Source organism: Capra hircus, chromosome 12, assembly GCF_001704415.2.
Source record: "Capra hircus breed San Clemente chromosome 12, ASM170441v1, whole genome shotgun sequence".
Lineage (NCBI taxonomy): Eukaryota > Metazoa > Chordata > Mammalia > Artiodactyla > Bovidae > Capra > Capra hircus.
In genome coordinates, this window is record NC_030819.1 from 68,733,690 (window position 1) to 68,752,362 (window position 18,673).

Here is an 18,673-nt window from a genome sequence, read left to right on the forward strand (position 1 = left end):
TCTAATAGAAGTGTTTTTCTTCTAGGTTCAAAAGATGTTGTGATAAAGGCGCAAGTTTTGGCTGGTGGCAGAGGAAAAGGAACATTTGAAAGTGGCCTCAAAGGTGGAGTGAAGATAGTTTTCTCGTAAGTTTTTTTTTTAATCATCGCTATTAAAGAAATAATGAATATTATAAAAGATGCCCTATTGAATTGATAAAAATACTGAGATTTAAGTAGTAGGTGAGATAAGGTTTTGGCTGTCATGTGCTTATATTTACCTCACTTGGAAGAGAAAAGAGTTTGAGTTCTTTTTCTTATTTTAGTCCAGAAGAAGCAAAAGCTGTTTCCTCACAAATGATTGGGAAAAAGTTGTTTACCAAGCAAACAGGAGAAAAGGGCAGGATATGCAATCAAGTATTGGTTTGTGAACGAAGATATCCCAGGAGAGAATACTACTTTGCAATCACAATGGAAAGGTCATTTCAAGTGAGTAATTGTAGACATGATGCATTTAGGATGATCTTATTACATTCAGTATCAAAAGTTGATCATTATTTCTATTTGTATGGGAAAGATTAAAAAGGTATGGTCCATAATCTATTTGTATATGTCAGGAGAACAATGTTTTTGTTTAAAAAACCAGCATGATTAATGCCATAAAACTTAATAGAATCTTGTGTAATAAAAATTGTAGGTAAAACCATGCTGAAACAAAACCCACAGAATTTCTAAATTGTTAATTTGCTAAGAGCAGCTTAAATCATCTCTAATTCACCTTTAGATTCTGTAAGCTGAGAAAAGAACTTCTAGCACAGTAAAATGGTCTAACCAAAGAGAAAGTCTCTGTATCCACTAAGAGAATGTGTACCCCTGGCTTCATCTTTGTCTTTGTCAGCTTTTTGGTGTTTTTATACTTTGAGGTTTGTTTCATGATGACCTGTTACTGGGTAAGTTCAAGGAAGACATTCAGTAGCAAACAATATGCTTCTACGAAACATAACCTTATTCTGCCTTGCTTTCTTTATGGAACTTAATATACTAGCAATGAATTTAAGGCATCACGGGGCGAGAAATTTCTTTCGTAGACCTGCTTGGAGAGGGTGTTGAGAGTCATTTTATAGTATAATTATCTGGCTTTCTGAGTGCATTGGTTAAGTTTTATGGGCTGAATCTGTGTGCTAACTAGCTTGTCTTTTGAAGCAGACTGTGTTCATAGCCCTGGTCAAGATTTGATGTAGAACATCACTAAATTATATAATTGGTAATATGACAAATTTTAAGAGTCATGAAACTCCTTTCTTACATAAAACATCTTTTAAAAAAATAGCTGTTTTCCATACTGTTTTTTTTTAACATTTAATTAAGTCTTCTAATAATTTTTGAGTGATATTATAAAATGTCTTTTGTAACTTTTAATTTTTATAAGAAAGTATTTCTTAAGGTATAACACTAGATGGTAGTAAAAACCCACTCAGGATATAAGATAAAAAGCATTGTTTTGTTTGGAAGTGATGTCTTTACCTCTAGGTTTCTTCATGTGATAGAATTTACTTTTGTAAGTTGCTTTAGAAATCCCATGACAGTAATCGTGTATATTACAAACATTTATAAAAATTATGTTTTTACAAATTCATTTATGTTTTTCTACTTTTTCTTTTCCTTTTCAGTGATGTTATATATCAACATCTATCATTCTGTTAGTTATTATGTTTTTATTTTTTGTTATAGCCAGGAACAGGATACATGTGCCTAAACAGTTTGAGATAATGAGTCCTGTTATATTGCATATTCAGAGTAGCTCATTTTGATGGGAATAAATGTAGCAAACTGAATATGTTTTAAAGATACAGCTATAACACTGTGAATATGTTTTATTAAAGATATTTTAAAGCAATAGAGAAAATGTTCAAATTTGAATTCATTTTAAGAACTTGAATTTTTAGAGAACTCAGAGTCTTATTAAGGAAAACTGTTTTTATTTCATTTGTACAAGTAATATATAGTTGTAGTAATTCATGCAAAAATTCAGTAGTACTAGTTGCACTATTCAGCCAAAGACATTATAATGTACTTTGATACTATCATGTTAGACCAATGTGGAGTTGGTTGATGTTACTTCTGCGGGTAAAATGAACTATTTTGGGGATCCCTGTGGACAGTTCCTTATTAAGCAACAAAAAATAAGTCAGCCACTTAAATTAAAAAGAGAAGTACATTTGATTGAATTAAAGTCAAATGCTTCTAAGTTAATAGATCTTTAAAAATTGATTTGGTTGCTTATCTGTTTTCAGGAGATGAATCATAAGCTCTGCTGGTCTTCTTTAGTGTGTATCACATAAGGAAGCCTGAGCAGATACGTACCATAGGGTTGATGTGCCCCCCAAAATTGATTTTAAGTTCCTCTTCAGTATTTTGGCACTTTAAAAACAGATTTCTTAACATTTGCCTAGTGCCAGTTGGGTACTTTTGGGCTGAGACAAATCTAATTTAACAAATCATATTTGCTACTTAATTTTTCTAGTAAAACATTGCAGGCTGCTGTAAATGAATGGTACATTTAACTCTGTCAGTTTTTTCTTTTTTTTTACTTGCTTAGATATAAAATGTGCTGCAAGAATTCCAAATTTTATTTTCCATACTTTTATTTCTTTAAAAAGAGATCTATAAAGTGGCTTCTTTGTCATATAATTTTCTTTTATTTATTTTTTCTTTTATTTATTTTTATTTTACTTTACAATACTCTATTGGTTTTGCCATACATCAACATGAATCTGCCACGGGTGTACATGAGTTCCCAATCCTGAACCCCCCTCCCACCTCCCTCATACCATCTCTCTGGGTCATCCCAGTGCACCAGCCCCAAGCATCCTGTATCCTGCATCACACCTAGACTGGTGATTCGTTTCTTATATGATATTATACATGTTTCAATGCCATTCTCCCAAATCATCCCATCCTCACCCTCTCCCACAGAGTCCAAAAGACTGTTCTATACATCTGTGTCTCTTTTGCTGTCTTGCATACAGGGTTATCGTTACCATCTTTCTAAATTCCATATATATGTGTTAGTATACTGTATTGGTGTTTTTCTTTCTTTACTCTGTATAATCGGCTCCAGTTTCATCCACCTCATTAGAACTGATTCAAATGTATTCTTTTTAATGGCTGAGTAATACTCCATTGTATATATGTACCACAGCTTTCTTATCCATTCATCTGCTGATGGACATCTAGGTTGCTTCCATGTCCTGGCTATTATAAACAGTGCTGCGATGAACATTGGGAACATGTGTCTCTTTCAGTTCTGGTTTCCTTGGTGTGTATGCCCAGTAGTGGGATTGCTGGGTCATAAGGCAGTTCTATTTCCAGTTTCCACACTGTTCTCCATAGTGGCTGTACTAGTTTGCATTCCCACCAACAGTGTAAGAGGGTTCCCTTTTCTTCACACCCTCTGCAGCATTTATTGCTTGTAGACTTTTGGATTGCAGCCATTCTGACTGGCGTGAAATGGTACCTCATTGTGGTTTTGATTTGCATTTCTCTGATAATGAGTGATGTTAAGCATCTTTTCATGTGTTTGTTAGCCATCTGTATGTCTTCTTTGGAGAAATGTCTGTTTAGTTCTTTGGCCCATTTTTTGATTGGGTCATTTATTTCTCTGGAATTGAGCTGCAGGAGTTGCTTGTGTATTTTTGAGATTAGTTGTTTGTCAGTTGCTTCATTTGCTATTTTCTCCCATTCTGAAGGCTGTCTTTTCACCTTGCTTATAGTTTCCTTTGTTGTGAAGAAGCTTTTAATTTTAATTAGAATTTGTTTATTTTTACTTTTATTTCCAGTATTCTGGGAGGTGGGTCACAGAGGATCCTGCTGTGATTTATGTTGGAGTGTTTTGCCTATGTTCTCCTCTAGGAGTTTTATAGTTTCTGGTCTTATGTTTAGATCTTCAATCCATTTTGAGTTTATTTTTGTGTATGGTGTTAGAAAGTGATCTAGTTTCATTCTTTTACAAGTGGTTGACCAGTTTTCCCAGCACCACTTGTTAAAGAGATTGTCTTTAATCCATTGTATATTCTTGCTTCCTTTGTCAAAGGTAAGGTGTCTATAGGTGTGTGGATTTATCTCTGGGCTTTCTATTTTGTTCCATTGATCTATATGTCTGTCTTTGTGCCAGTACCATACTGTCTTGATGACTGTGGCTTTGTAGTAGAGCCTGAAGTCAGGCAGGTTGATTCCTCCATTCTTCTTTCTCAAGATTGCTTTGGCTATTCGAGGTTTTTTGTATTTCCATACAAATTGTGAAATTATTTGTTCTAGCTCTGTGAAAAATACTGCTGGTAGCTTGATAGGAATTGCATTGAATCTGTAGATTGCTTTGGGTACTATACTCATTTTCACTATATTGATTCTTCCAATCCATGAACATGGTATATTTCTCCATCTATTAGTGTCCTCTTTGATTTCTTTCATCAGTGTTTTATAGTTTTCTATATATAGGTCTTTAGTTTCTTTAGGTAGATATATTCCTAAGTATTTTATTCTTTTTGTTGCAATGGTGAATGGAATTGTTTCCTTAATTTCTTTTTGTACTTTCTCATTATTAGTGTATAGGAATGCAAGGGATTTCTGAGTGTTGATTTTATATCCTGCAACTTTACTGTATTCATTGATTAGCTCTAGTAATTTTCTGGTGGAGTCTTTAGGGTTTTCTATGTAGAGGATCATGTCATCTGCAAACAGTGAGAGTTTTACTTCTTCTTTTCCAATTTGGATTCTTTTTCTTTTTCTGCTCTGTTGCTGTGGCCAAAACTTCCACAACTATGTTGAATAGTAGTGGTGAAAGTGGGCACCCTGTCTTTTTCCTGGCTTTAGGGGAATTTTCCACCATTGAGGATAATGTTTGCTGTGGTTTGTCATATATACTTTTATTATGTTAAGGTATGTTCCTTGTATTCCTGCTTTCTGGAGAGTTTTTATCATAAATGGATGTTGATTTTTGTCAAAGGCTTTCTCTGCATCGATTGAAATAATCATATGGCTTTTATTTTTCAATTTATTAATGTGGTGAATTACATTGATTGATTTGTGGATATTGAAGAATCCTTTCATCCCTGGGATAAAGTCCACTTGGTCATGGTGTACTATCTTTTTAATGTGTTGTTGGATTCTGATTGCTAGAATTTTGTTAAGGATTTTTGCATCTATGTTCATCAGTGATATTGGCCTGTAGTTTTCTTTTTTTGTGGCATCTTTGTCAGGTTTTGGTATTGGGGTGATGTTGGCCTCATAGAATGAGTTTGGAAGTTACCTTCCTCTGCAATTTTCTGGAAGAGTTTGAGTAGGATAGGTGTTAGCTCTTCTCTAAATTTTTGGTAGAATTCAGCTGTGAAGCCGTCTGGACCTGGCCTTTTGTTTGCTGGAAGATTTCTGATTACAGTTTCAATTTCCATGCTTGTGATGGGTCTGTTAAGACTTTCTGTTTCTTCCTGGTTCAGTTTTGGAAAGTTGTACTTTTCTAAGAATTTGTCCATTTCTTCCATGTTGTCCATTTTATTGGCATATAATTGCTGATAGTAGTCTCTTACGATACTTTGTATTTCTGTGTTGTCTGTTGTGATCTCTCCATTTTCATTTCTAATTTTATTGATTTGATTTTTCTCCCTTTGTTTCTTGATGAGTCTGGCTAACGGTTTGTCAATTTTATTTATCCTTTCCAAGAACCAGCTTTTGGCTTTGTTGACTTTTGCTATGGTCTCTTTTGTTTCTTTTCCATTTATTTCTGCCCTAATTTTTAAGATTTCTTTCCTTCTACTAACCCTGGGGTTCTTCATTTCTTCCTTTCCTAGTTGCTTTAGGTGTAGAGTTAAGTTATTTATTTGACTTTTTTCTTGTTTCTTGAGGTATGCCTGTATTGCTATGAACTTTTCCCTTAGCACTGCTTTTATTGTGTCCACAGGTTTTTGGTTTTTGTGTTTTCATTTTCATTTGTTTCTATGCATATCTTGATTTCTTTTTTGATTTCTTCTGTGATTTGTTGGTTATTCAGAAGCGTGTTGTTCAGCCTCCATATGTTGGAATTTTTAATAGTTTTTCTCCTGTAATTGAGATCTAATCTTACTGCATTATGGTCAGGAAAGATGCTTGGAATGATTTCAATTTTTTGAATTTACCAAGGCTAGATTTATGGCACAGGATGTGATCTATCCTGGGGAAGTTTCCATGAGCACTTGAGGAAAAGGTGAAATTCATTGTATTGGGGTGAAATGTCCTGTAGATATCAATTAGGTCTAACTGGTCTATTGTATCATTTAAAGTTTGTGTTTCCTTGTTTAATTTTCTGTTTAGTTGATCTGTCCATAGGTGTGAGTGGGATATTACTGTCTCCCAGTATTATTGTGTTATTGTTAATTTCCCCTTTCATACTTGTTAGCATTTGTCTTATATGTTGTGGTGCTCCTATGTTGGGTGCATAAGTGTTTATAATTGTTATATCTTCTTCATGGATTGATCCTTTGATCATTATGTAGTGGCCTTTGTCTCTTTTCACAGCCTTTGTTTTAAAGTCTATTTTATCTGATATGAGTATTGCTACTCCTGCTTTCTTTTGGTCTCCATTTGCGTGGAATATCTTTTTCCAGCCCTTCACTTTCAGTCTGTACATGTCTCTTGGTTTGAGGTGGGTCTCTTGTAGACAGCATATATAGGGGTCTTGTTTTTGTATCCATTCAGCCAGTCTTTGTCTTTTGGTTGGGGCATTCAACCCATTTACGTTTAAGGTAATTATTAATAAGTATGATCCCATTGCCATTTACTTTATTGTTTGGGGTTCAGGTTTATGCACCCTTTTTGTGTTTCCTGTCTAGAGAATATCCTTTAGTATTTGTTGGAGAGCTGGTTTGGTGGTGCTGAATTCTCTCAGCTTTTGCTTGTCTGTAAAGCTTTTGATTTCTCCTTCATATTTGAATGAGATCCTTGCTGGGTACAGTAATATGGGCTGTAGGTTATTTTCTTTCATCACTTTAGGTATGTCCTGCCATTCCCTTCTGGCCTGAAGAGTTTCTATTGAAAGATCAGCTGTTATCCTTATGGGAATCCCCTTGTGTGTTATTTGTTGTTTTTCCCTTGCTGCTTTTAATATTTGTTCTTTGTGTTTGATCTTTGTTAATTTGATTAATATGTGTCTTGGGGTGTTTTGCCTTGGGTTTATCCTGTTTGGGACTCTCTGGGTTTCTTGGACTTGGGTGATTATTTCCTTCCCCATTTTAGGGAAGTTTTCAACTATTATCTCCTCAAGGATTTTCTCATGGTCTTACTTTTTGTCTTCTTCTTCTGGGACTCCTAAAATTCGAATGTTGGAGCGTTTCATATTGTCCTGGAGGTCTCTGAGATTGTCCTCATTTCTTTTACTTTGTTTTTCTTTTTTCCTCTCTGATTCATTTATTTCTACCATTCTATCTTCTACTTCACTAATCCTATCTTCTGCCTCCATTATTCTACTGTTTGTTGCCTCCAGCGTGTTTTTGATCTCATTTATTGCATTATTCATTATATATTGACTCTTTTTTATTTCTTCTAGGTCCTTGTTAAACCTTTCTTGCATCTTCTCAATCCTTGTCTCCAGGCTATTTATCTGTGATTCCATTTTTATTTCAACATTTTGGATCATTTTCACTATCATTATTTGGAATTCTTTATCAGATAGATTCCCTATCTCTTCCTCTTTTGTTTGGTTTGGTGGGCATTTATCCTGTTCCTTTACCTGCTGGGTATTCCTCTGTCTTTTCATCTTGGTTATATTGCTGGGTTTGGGGTGGCCTTTCTGTATTCTGGCAGTTTGTGGAGTTCTCTTTATTGTGGAGTTTCCTCACTGTGGGTGGGGTTGTATCAGTGGCTTGTCAAGGTTTCTTGGTTAGGGAAGCTTGTGTTGGTGTTCTGGTGGGTGGAGCTGGATTTCTTCTCTCTGGAATGCTATGAAGTGTCCAGTAACGAGTTATGAGATGTCATTGGTTTTGGAGTAACTTGAGCTGCCTGTATATTGAAGCTCAGGGGTGTGTTCCTGTGTTGCGGGAGAATTTGCGTGGTATGTCTTGCTCTGGAACTTGTTGGCCCTTGGGTGGTGCTTGGTTTCAGTGTAGGTATGGAGGCATTTGATGATCTCCTATCAATTGATGTTCCCTGGAGTCAGGAGTTCTCTGATGTTCTCAGGATTTGGACTTAAGCCTCCTGCTTCTGATTTTCAGTCTTATTTTTACAGTAGTCTCAAGACTTCTCCTTCTATACAGCACTGTTGATAAAACATCTAGGTTAAAGATGAAAAGTTTCTCCACATTGAGGGACATCCAGAGAGGTTCACAGAGTTACATGGAGAAGAGAAGAGGGAGGAGGGACTTAGAGGTGACCTGACTGAGATAAGGTGGAATCAAAAGAGGAGAGAGCAAGCTAGCCAGTAATCACTTCCTTATGTGCACTCCACAGTCTGGACTGCTCAGAGATGTTCACGGAGAACACATATACGAGAAGAGAAGAGGGAGGAAGGAGACAGAGGTGGCCAGGAGGATAAAAGGGGGGAATGAAAAGGAGAGAGCCAGATCCAGCCAGTAATCAGTTCCCTAAGTGTTCTCTACTGTCTGGAACTTACAGAGATTCACAGAGTTGGGTAGAGGAGAGAAAGGGGAGGGAGGAGACAGAGGTGACCTGGTGGAGAAAAAGGAGAGTCCAAAGGAGGAGAGAGCAATCACGCCAGTAATCTCACTCTCAAGTAAAAATGCGTACTGAAGATTGGATTTTTGAAGGTACAAAATTGATAACAAATACCAAAAAGCAAAGATTAAAAATCTAGAGTAGAGGTTGGATTTTCAAAAATACAATATTAAGGAAAAGAAGAAGAAGAAGAAAACAAAGTCACAAGAATTAATATAAAATATATATATATATTAAGTTTGCTTTAAAAATAGGGTCTTTTTTTTGAAAAGTAATAGTAGGTTATAAAAATGAAAATTAAAGGAGTAATAGAGGACTTAAAATTTTTAAAAAGTTAAAAAAAAAAAAAAGAATGGTCGTAAAAATAGTAAAGATATATCTAGGACTTTCTCTGGTGTTGTTATGGGCAGTGTGGGGTCAGTTCATTTTCGGATAGTTCCTCGGTCCGGCTTATATTTCTCAAGATCTATAGGCCCTTCCTATGTAGTTGGTACTAATGACAGGATTTTAATCTATTGCACCTGTCACTTCCAAGGCAGTTCCCTCTGTTTTAGCTTCTTCTGTTTGCTGGTCTCTTCAGTGTCTGATTTCCGCCCTGACACAAGAGGGGCGGTGGTGGACACTTTTTTTAGGCTCACTTGTTCAGTCGTGATGTGGGCAGGGAGGGACGCTGCAAACAAGTAACACTGGCGTGTGCTTGCAGTGTCTCAGCCACACGGAGCCTGCCCGCGCTCACGGCACACACCGCTCAGGCTCTAGGTTGCTCCGCCGGGAACCGTCTGAGGCCAGCCCTGGGCTGCATGCACCTCCCCGGTCTAAGCCGCTCAGGCTCGGGCACTCTGGTAGTCCTCAGAGGCTCAGGCTCGGTTGGGCCTGCGTTTTGTGCCCTTCCCAGGTCCGAGTAGCTCGGGTGTTTGGCGAGCGCGGTCACTGTGACTTATCGCCTCTCCCGTCCCTGCTGCGCAGTTTTCTGGGTGTACAACTGGCGCCCCTTCTCAGGCGGATGATGACTGTCCAGAGCCCCAAGAAGTCTTAGCAAAGAAGCCTGTTTGCAGTATGGTAGGTAATGTCTCTCTGGGGCTGCGATTGCCCTGTTCCGGCCCTTCCGGCTCTGGCTGCCTGTCACCGGAGGGGAATGGTCGGCAGCCGGCTAATTCTGTTCTGTCCTTTGTTTTGTGGGCGGTCCTGGTGGTGTCTTATGTTAGAGCTTTTTGCTCGGTAGCTATCCTACAGTCTGGTTTGCTAGCCCAGGTTAGTTCGCTCTGGTTACCCTTGGGGCTTTCAGGCTGATCCTTAAAAAGCAATGCAGCCTGCGCCTCCCTGCCCAGCACCCGCTTGGTAGTGGCGGATGCAGGCGTCTGCGCTGCTTCTCCGCTGGGGGAGTTACCATTGGGCTCATAATCTGTGGGGTTTAATTATTTATTTGTTTTCCCTCCCTGTTATGTTGCCCTCTGTGCTTCCAAGGCTCGCCACAGACTCTGCAGTGAGAGTGTTTCCTGGTGTTTGGAAACTTCTCTCTTTTTAAGACTCCCTTCCCGGGACAGAGCTCCCTTCCTACCTCTTTTGTCTCTTTTTTTGTCTTTTATTTTTTTTCCTACCTCTTTTCGAAGACAATGAGCTGCTTTTCTGGGTGCCTGATGTCCTCTGCCGGCATTCAGAAGTTGTTTTGTGGAATTTACTCAGTGTTGAAATGTTCTTTTGATGAATTTGTGGGGGAGAAAGTGGTCTCCCTGTCCTGTTCCTCCGCCATCTTAGGACCGCCCTCTGTCATATAATTTTAAATCCAGTTCCATTTTAAGGTAAAACCTTTCATAAGATCAACAAAAAAAGAGAAATTTAGGTTAAGAATGTGAAAATAGCATTATTAATTTATTTGAAATTATAATTCTTTGCCAGAACTTACTGTTCTGAAAGTTAATCACTAAAATTTCAGAGTTGAAATTTGATTTGAACTGCCAGTTAATTCAACAGGCATGACCATATGCAAAACTACAGCCATTGTTTTAACAGATCTCTTTCTTATTTTCCTATGTAAGCTTTCTTCTGAACAGTTGGCTACAAATTTGAGGGTTTCTTTCTAATTAGGGAATTAGTACAAAGAGCAGTTCACTTTCTGTTTATATATTTAATTTCTTATGTATTTTTTTAGATTTGTCTCTAACTTATAGCCAACTCTTGGAGATCTAATCATTACTTTAGTGAGAATTTAATATTAACTATTTTCCCCCAGTAGCGCTGCATTTTATTTGGTTTTTCACTTCTCTTATTGGTAGCTATGAGAGGAAAAGGACGGTACAAACTAAAATAAAATGTTCAAATTCTAAAAGTTTATTCATTCTACCTCTTCTTTGAATAAAACCATATTTGGGAGTTATCTGTACGTTAATTCATCTATATTATACTTCAGTAGCAGGACAGTAGTAAATAGACTCTTAAATCTGAATTTTTTCTTCTCTCTTTAGATCTCTGTAAAAGCTTATAATTATGAATTGCCTTTCTAGGGAGGAAATGAAGAATGCCTTTTCATTTGAAGTTTGTAGAGTGTTGAGGTCCTTTAATGGACCAGAACCTGGTGGTCTGGAGTTGATTGAAAAGAAAGTAGAGAGAAAGAGGCTGATATTCCTTGGTTTATGCAGAAAGCCAATAAAACTCCTGGCATGGGGCTTGCTCTGTTCATGGAGGCCTCAGGCGCCCTCTCGATGGGGTGAAGGCACAGAGTGCCTTCTCAAGTGGGTCTTAGAAGCCCAGGCAGGAAAGTGAACTCAGAGAGCCTCTGTGCTCCAAAGAAATCACCTGAGAGAGAAAGAGGGAGAGAGAAAGCAAGACATGGGCACCAGAGCTCTGATGGAGCAGAGGTGTTTTAACCAACATGGTGTTGGGTTATATACTGTAGTTATTCTCAGCAAAGATAAAGATTAAAATTCCAGACTTACAAAACATAGGCGATCCATATTAAAGAGAGAGAGAGTTGTAAATAATCACTTTTATCATATGGTTCCTGTGTATTCCCCCTTAAAAATTTTTTTAATTTGCAACTTTAGTGTGTGATGTGCTCATTTGACTATGCCTTGTACCTGTGGCTTATAAGCAATACCTGTAATACGTTTAATAGAAAAAGATTGTAAAAATTGTTTACAGTGTCTAGAAATATAGGCAGGGCCATTGTCTGTTTTTATAGAACTAGGAGTTCCCATGACATCAAAACAAGCTAATTAAGTGAGTTATAACGTGCTGTGTAGCTTCACCACGAAGAGGTGTGTCCCAAATAAAAGCATTCGTGAGGCTTAATACCTTGTGTGATAGGCTGAGGTCTGTTAGGAGACGCCATTTGTTAGATTTCTTTTTTATGACAAAAATAGGAGAGTTCCAAGGAGAACAAGATTCCTCAATATGCTTTAATTCTAGTTTTATATCTGTAAGTTCCTTAGCTGCCTGTAATTTCTCTTTCGTGAGAAGCCACTGCTCTGTCCGAATAGGCTGGTCATACTTCCAAGTTATGCATATATCTGACTTTTTCTTAGCAACTATGAAGTGTCTTGTATATTAGCATTTTATAGATTGGTGAATATATTTATTATATCATATTATATGTTATATATAAATATATATTATACATTATATATTATTAATAGTTTAAAATCTCTATAGTTTTTCTGTAAGAAAAACTTTTTGTAAGAGGAAGTTAATGTTCAGTAATTAATGTTTTAAAATCTTATTTTATTTGGAAATGACCTAGTTATTTAATAAAATTTTATTATTTAGTTTAGTACAACTCCAGAAATTTAAGTTATCCCAATCTTAAGAAATTATTTTTTGGGCTCCAAAATCACTGCAGATGGTGATTGCAGTCATGAAATTAAAAGATGCTTACTCCTTGGAAGGAAAGTTATGACCAACCTAGATAGCATATTCAAAAGCAGAGACATTACTTTGCCAACAAAGGTCCGTCTAGTCAAGGCTATGGTTTTTCCAATGGTCATGTATGGATGTGAGAGTTGGACTGTGAAGAAGGCTGAGCACCGAAGAATTGATGCTTTTGAACTGTGGTGTTGGAGAAGACTCTTGAGAGTCCCTTGAACTGCAAGGAGATCCAACCAGTCCATCCTAAAGGAGATCAGCCCTGGGATTTCTTTGGAAGGAATGATGCTAAAGCTGAAATTCCAGTGCTTTGGCCACCTCATGAGAAGAGTTGATTCATTGGAAAAGACTCTGATGCTGGAAGGGATTGGGGGCAGGAGAAGGGGCCGACAGAGGATGAGATGGCTGGATGGCATCACCAACTCGATGGACGTGAGTTTGAATGAACTCTGGGAGTTGGTGATGGACAGGGAGGCCTGGCATGCTGCAATTCACGGGGTCACCAAGAGTCGGATACAACTGAGTGAGTGAACTGAAGAGATTATTATAATAATAGATTATAATAATAAATTATTCTATTAAAAATATAATTATTTTAAATATTGTTTATCTAAAAGTTTTCATCTTATTTATATATTTATATATATATATAAAGAGTTACCTTTTTGTTGACAAATTTAGTTTATCTTAAACCTAGGCATAATAAAAGAATTATATAATGTTGATGACTTAAGACATGTCTTAATTAGATTAGCAAACAATTATATTTAAATTATATTTATATTTAAATAAACATTATATTTAATATTTTTCAGTTCACTGGGTTTAAATTTAAATAGAGCTCATTAACTTCATATTATCTAAAAACAAAGCTGGTATATGACGGCAGCACTGCCGGATATTGAGGGTTTGAGAGAAAAGATGGAATTTGCCCCAGGTTTTTGTTGAAGGGGACCTGGGGGCCCCCCTGCTTGGAGTTTCCTGGAATAGATTTTCCTTCAATGTCAAATTTAGACTTACAGTCTTTGGCTCAATGCATTTCTCTACGGCAGCGAGGGCAGATTTTTGGAGGTTTTTTATTTTTATATATATATTTTTCTTCTTTTTTGTAGCTCTCTTAGGGCAGTCCCTTTTTAAATGGTTCTTATTTCCACATGTAAAGCATCCTTCATTTTCCTTTCTTAAGGCAGCAACATTGTTTCAGCTAGCATTTGCATCTTTTGAGCTTCTAATCCTAGATTGCGACCAGCCTTCAAATAATCAGTAATAGTCCCTGTATCACGAATTGGAGCTATAGCTTTTTGACATTCCTGATTTGCAATTTCATAAGCAAGTAATTTCTCTAGTTGCCTTTTGGCTGCTTCTCCAATTACAGTACAGGAAATAGCAGTTTGTAATCTAGCTAAAAAATCAGCATACATTTCATTAAGTCCCTGAACTTTAAATAAGTGATGAAGTAAAGTAGAAAAGTGATGGGGCTTTCCAGCCGTTTTACTCATGTCTTAATACTTCTGCCTCAATAGGCCCTGGGGTCACTCCGTCCGAATCTGCATACGTGTACCAAGCTCCTGTTCTGGGCTCCACTTGTTGAGGTCCTTTAATGGACCAGAACCTGGTGGTCTGGAGTCGACTGATAAGAAAGTAAAGGAGAGAGAAAGAGGCTGATATTCCTTGGTTTACACAGAAAGCCAATAAAACCCCTGGCATGGGGCTTGCTCTGTTCACAGAGGCCTCAGGCACCCTCTCGATGGGGTGAAGGCGCAGAGTGCCTTCTCGAGTGTGTCTTAGAAGCCCTGGCAGGAAAGTGAACTCAGAGAGCCTCTGTGCTCTGAAGAAATAGCCTGAGAGAGAAAGAGGGAGAGAGAGAGAGAGAAAGCAAGACATGGGTACCAGAGCTCTGAGGGAGCAGAGGTGCTTTAATCAACATGGTGTGGGCATATATACTGTAGTTATTCTCAGCAAAGATAAAGATTAAAATTCTAGACTTACAAAACATAGGCGATCCATATTAAAGAGAGAGAGAGTTGTAAATAATAACTTTTACCGTATAGTTCGCAAGAAGGAAGAGGGTATTTATCACCATATAGAAAAACTAACGAAGGAAATGCCTGGATTCCTCAACTCCCTGGAGAGGCTTGCCTCTCCTCTTAATTCCTGAATATTCAGCACACAGGAAGCCTCCTGTTAAATGCTTCCTGACAGTAGAGAAAGTAAAAATTATACTTTTAATTTCAAACATTTCCCTTTACTTGAGCTTGCTTCTGTTTTCTTTAGTTTCAGAAAGGCACCGTGAATTATTTTGTTAAAGTGTGTGTGTGTGTGTGTGTGTGTGTGTGTGTGTGTGTGTGTGTGTGTGTTGCAGTGAGTTCTGACACCAGGGTACCCAAAGGCGAGCCAGACTTCACAGGTTAAGGGCACATTCCTCTGCATGACTGCCCTCACTTCAGACATCTGTTGCAAGTTTAGCGTCCCCAGGTCACCCTCACTTCTGACTAACGGGCAACAAATTTAGGGATTCCTAGTATCTTGCCTGGAAAATCCCATGGACGGAGGAGCCTGGTAGGCTGCAGTCCATGCTAAGGGTCGGACATGACTGACCGACTTCCCTTTCACTTTTCACTTTGATGCATTGGAGAAGGAAATGGCAACCCACTCCAGTGTTCTTGCCTGGAGAATCCCAGGGATGGGGGAGCCTGGTGGGCTGCCGTCTATGGGGTCGCACAGAGTCGGACACGACTGAAGTGACTTGGCAGCAGCAATATCCCTCAGGTTCATAATTTGCTAGAATGACTCACAGACCTTAGGAAAATACTGTATTTGTGATTACAGTTTTATTATAGCCAAAGGATAAAAGCCAGAACCAGCCAAATGGAGATGCACAGGGCATGGTCTGGGAGAATCCCACACATAAAATTTTCATTTGCTTCAGGATTGTGTCACCTTCCTCACATACTGATATATGACAACACACAGAGTATTGTGCAACCTCAGAAGCTCACTGAGCTTGTGGTCTAGAGCTGTCATTTTTTTAAGTTGTGGTCAGAAACATAGAATGTGAAATTTACTGTCTTCAACTGCTTTTATGTGTATCATAACTAAGATCATGGCATCTGGTCCCATCACTTCATGGCAAATAAAAGGGGGAAAAATGGAAACAGTGACAGACTTTATTTTCTTGGGCTGCAAAACACTACGGATGGTGACTGCAGCCGTGAAATTAAGACTCTTGCTCCTTGAAAGAAAAGCAATGACAAACCTAGACAGTGTATTAAAAAGCAGAGACATCGCTTTTCTGACAAAGGTCTGTATAGTCAAAGCTGTGGTTTTTCCAGTATTCATATGGATGTGAGTTGGACTATAAAGAAGGCTGAGCACAGAAGAATTGATGCTTTCGAATTGTGGTGTTGGAGAAGACTCTTGCGAGTCCCTTGCACAGAAAGGAGATCAAACCAGTCAATCCTGAAGGAAATCAACCCTGGATATTCATTGGAAGGACTGATGCTGAAGCCGAAGCTCCAGTACTTTGGACACCTTGATGCAATGAACCGACTTATTGGAAAAGACCTTGATGCTGAATAAGATTGAGGGCATGAGGAGAAGGGGACGGCAAGGAATGAGATGGTTGGATGGCATCATTGACTCAGTAGACATGAGCTTGAGTAACCTCCTGGAGAGTGTGAAAACAGGGAAGCCTGGCATGCTGCAGTCCATGGGTTTGCAAAGAGTCTGACACAACTTAGCCACTAAACAGTAACAACAGTATTGAAATCTAGTCCTGTAACATTCCATTTGAAAGGTACAAAGATGTACAGGGAAGTATAAATCTTCCACCCACCCTTGTTCCTCTGCCACACAGCTTTTTTCCTGTAAGACTGGTACTGTTTAAAAATCTTTTTTTGCCTAGGTATAATAACTCTCTTTTAAAAAAATAATAAGTATTCCCAGCCTCATCTCTTTGGCTGTTGCTGTATTTTGAGGATTTAAAACACTGTATTGTTCTCCAAACAGTAATGAATATTTTGGTTTGGCCAAGAGGTTCATTCGGTTTTTTCCATTAAGACAGCTGTAGTAGTGCTTCAGAGAAGGCAGTGGCACTCCACTCCAGTACTCTTGCCTGGAAAATCCCATGGATGGAGGAGCCTGGTAGGCTGCAGTCTGTGGGGTCGCTAAGAGTCAGAAACAACTGAGCAACTTCACTTTCTCTTTTTATTTTCATGCATTGGAGAAGGAAATGGCAACCCACTCCAGTGTTCTTGCCTGGAGAATCCCAGGGACGGGAGAGCCTGGTGGGCTGCCGTCTATGGGACTCCGTCGCACAGAGTCGGAAACGACAGAAGCGACTTAGCAGCAGCAGCAGCAGTAGTGCTTCAGTTCAGTTCAGATCAGTCGCTCAGTCGTGTCCGACACTTTGCGACCCCATGAATTGCAGCATGCCAGGCTTCCCTGTCCATGACCATCTCCCGGAGTTCACTCAGACTCACGTCCATCGAGTCTGTGATGCCATTCAGCCATCTCATCCTCGGTTGTCCCCTTCTCCTTCTGCCCCCAATGCCTCCCAGCATCAGAGTCTTTTCCAATGCGTCAACTTTTCGCATGAGGTGTCCCAAAGTACTGGAGTTTCAGCTTCAACATCATTCCTTCCAAAGAAATCCCAGGGCTAATCTCCTTCAGAATGGACTGGTTGGATCTCCTTGCAGTCCAAGGGACTCTCAAGAGTCTTCTCCAAAACCACAGTTCTAACACATCAATTCTTGGGCACTCAGCCTTCTTCGCAGTCCAACTCTCACATCCATACATGGCCACTGGAAAAACCATAACCTTGACTAGACGGACCTTAGTTGGCAAAGTAATGTCTCTGCTTTTGAATATACTATCTAGGTTGGTCATAACTTTCCTTCCAAGGAGTAAGCGTCTTTTAATTTCATGGCTACAGTCACCATCTGCAGTGATTTTGGAGCCCCCCAAAATAAAGTCTGACACTGTTTCTACTGTTTCCCCATCTATTTCCCATGAAATGATGGGACTGGATGCCATGATCTTCGTTTTCTGAATGTTGAGCTTTAAGCCAACTTTTTCACTCTCCTCTTTCACTTTCATCAGGAGGCTTTTTAGCTCTTCTTCACTTTCTGCCATAAGGGTGGTGTCATCTACATATCTGAGGTTATTGATCTTTCTCCCGGCACTCTTGATTCCAGCTTGTGTTTCTTCCAGTCCAGTGTTTCTCATGATGTACTCTGCATAGAAGTTAAATAAGCAGGGTGACAATATACAGCCTTGACGTACTCCTTTTCCAATTTGGAACCAGTCTGTTGTTCCATGACCAGTTCTAACTGTTGCTTCCTGACCTGCATACAGATTTCTCAAGAGGCAGGTTAGGTGGTCTGGTATTCCCCTCTCTTTCAGAATTTTCCACAGTTGATTGTGATCCACACAGTCAAAGGCTTTGGCATAGTCAATAAAGCAGAAATAGATGTTTTTTTTTGGAATTCTCTTGCTTTTTCCATGATCTAGCAGATGTTGGCAATTTGATCTCTGGTTCCTCTGCCTTTTCTAAAACCAGCTTGAACATCAGGGAGTTCACAGTTCACATATTGCTGAAGCCTGGCTTGGAGAATTTTGAGCATTACTTTACTAGCATGTGAGATGAGTGCAATTGTGTGGTAGTTTGAGCATTCTTTGGCATTGCCTTTCTTTGGGATTGGAATGAAAACTGACCTTTTCCAGTCCTGTGGCCACTCCTGAGTTTTCCAAATTTGCTGGCATATTGAATGCAGCACTTTCACAGCATCATCTTTCAGGATTTGAAACAGCTCAACTGGAATTCTATCACCTCCACTAGCTTTGTTTGTAGTGATGCTTTCTAAGGCCCACTTGACCACATTTCAAGATGTCTGGCTCTAGATGAGTGATCACATCATCATGATTATCTGGGTCATGAAGATCTTTTTTGTACAGTTCTTCCATATATTCTTGCTACCTCTTCTTAATATCTTCTGCTTCTATTATGTCCAGACCATTTCTGTCCTTTATCGAGCCCATCTTTGCATGAAATGTTCCCTTGGTATCTCTAATTTTCTTGAAGAGATCTCTAGTCTTTCCCATTCTGTTGTTTTCCTCTATTTTTTTGCATTGATCGC

At 38.7% G+C, this 18,673-nt stretch overlaps 1 protein-coding gene across 1 annotated transcript in view; it reads left to right on the forward strand.

Annotated features, from left to right (window-relative positions):
* Nucleotides 1-18,673, forward strand: part of SUCLA2 (succinate-CoA ligase ADP-forming beta subunit) — a 59,017-nt gene that overhangs the window by 15,411 nt on the left and 24,933 nt on the right. Inside the window, exons 3-4 of the mRNA XM_018056754.1 lie at nucleotides 26-125; nucleotides 305-467. Of these exons, the coding sequence (XP_017912243.1) occupies nucleotides 26-125; nucleotides 305-467 (263 nt within the window). The remainder of the gene's footprint in view (nucleotides 1-25; nucleotides 126-304; nucleotides 468-18,673) is intronic.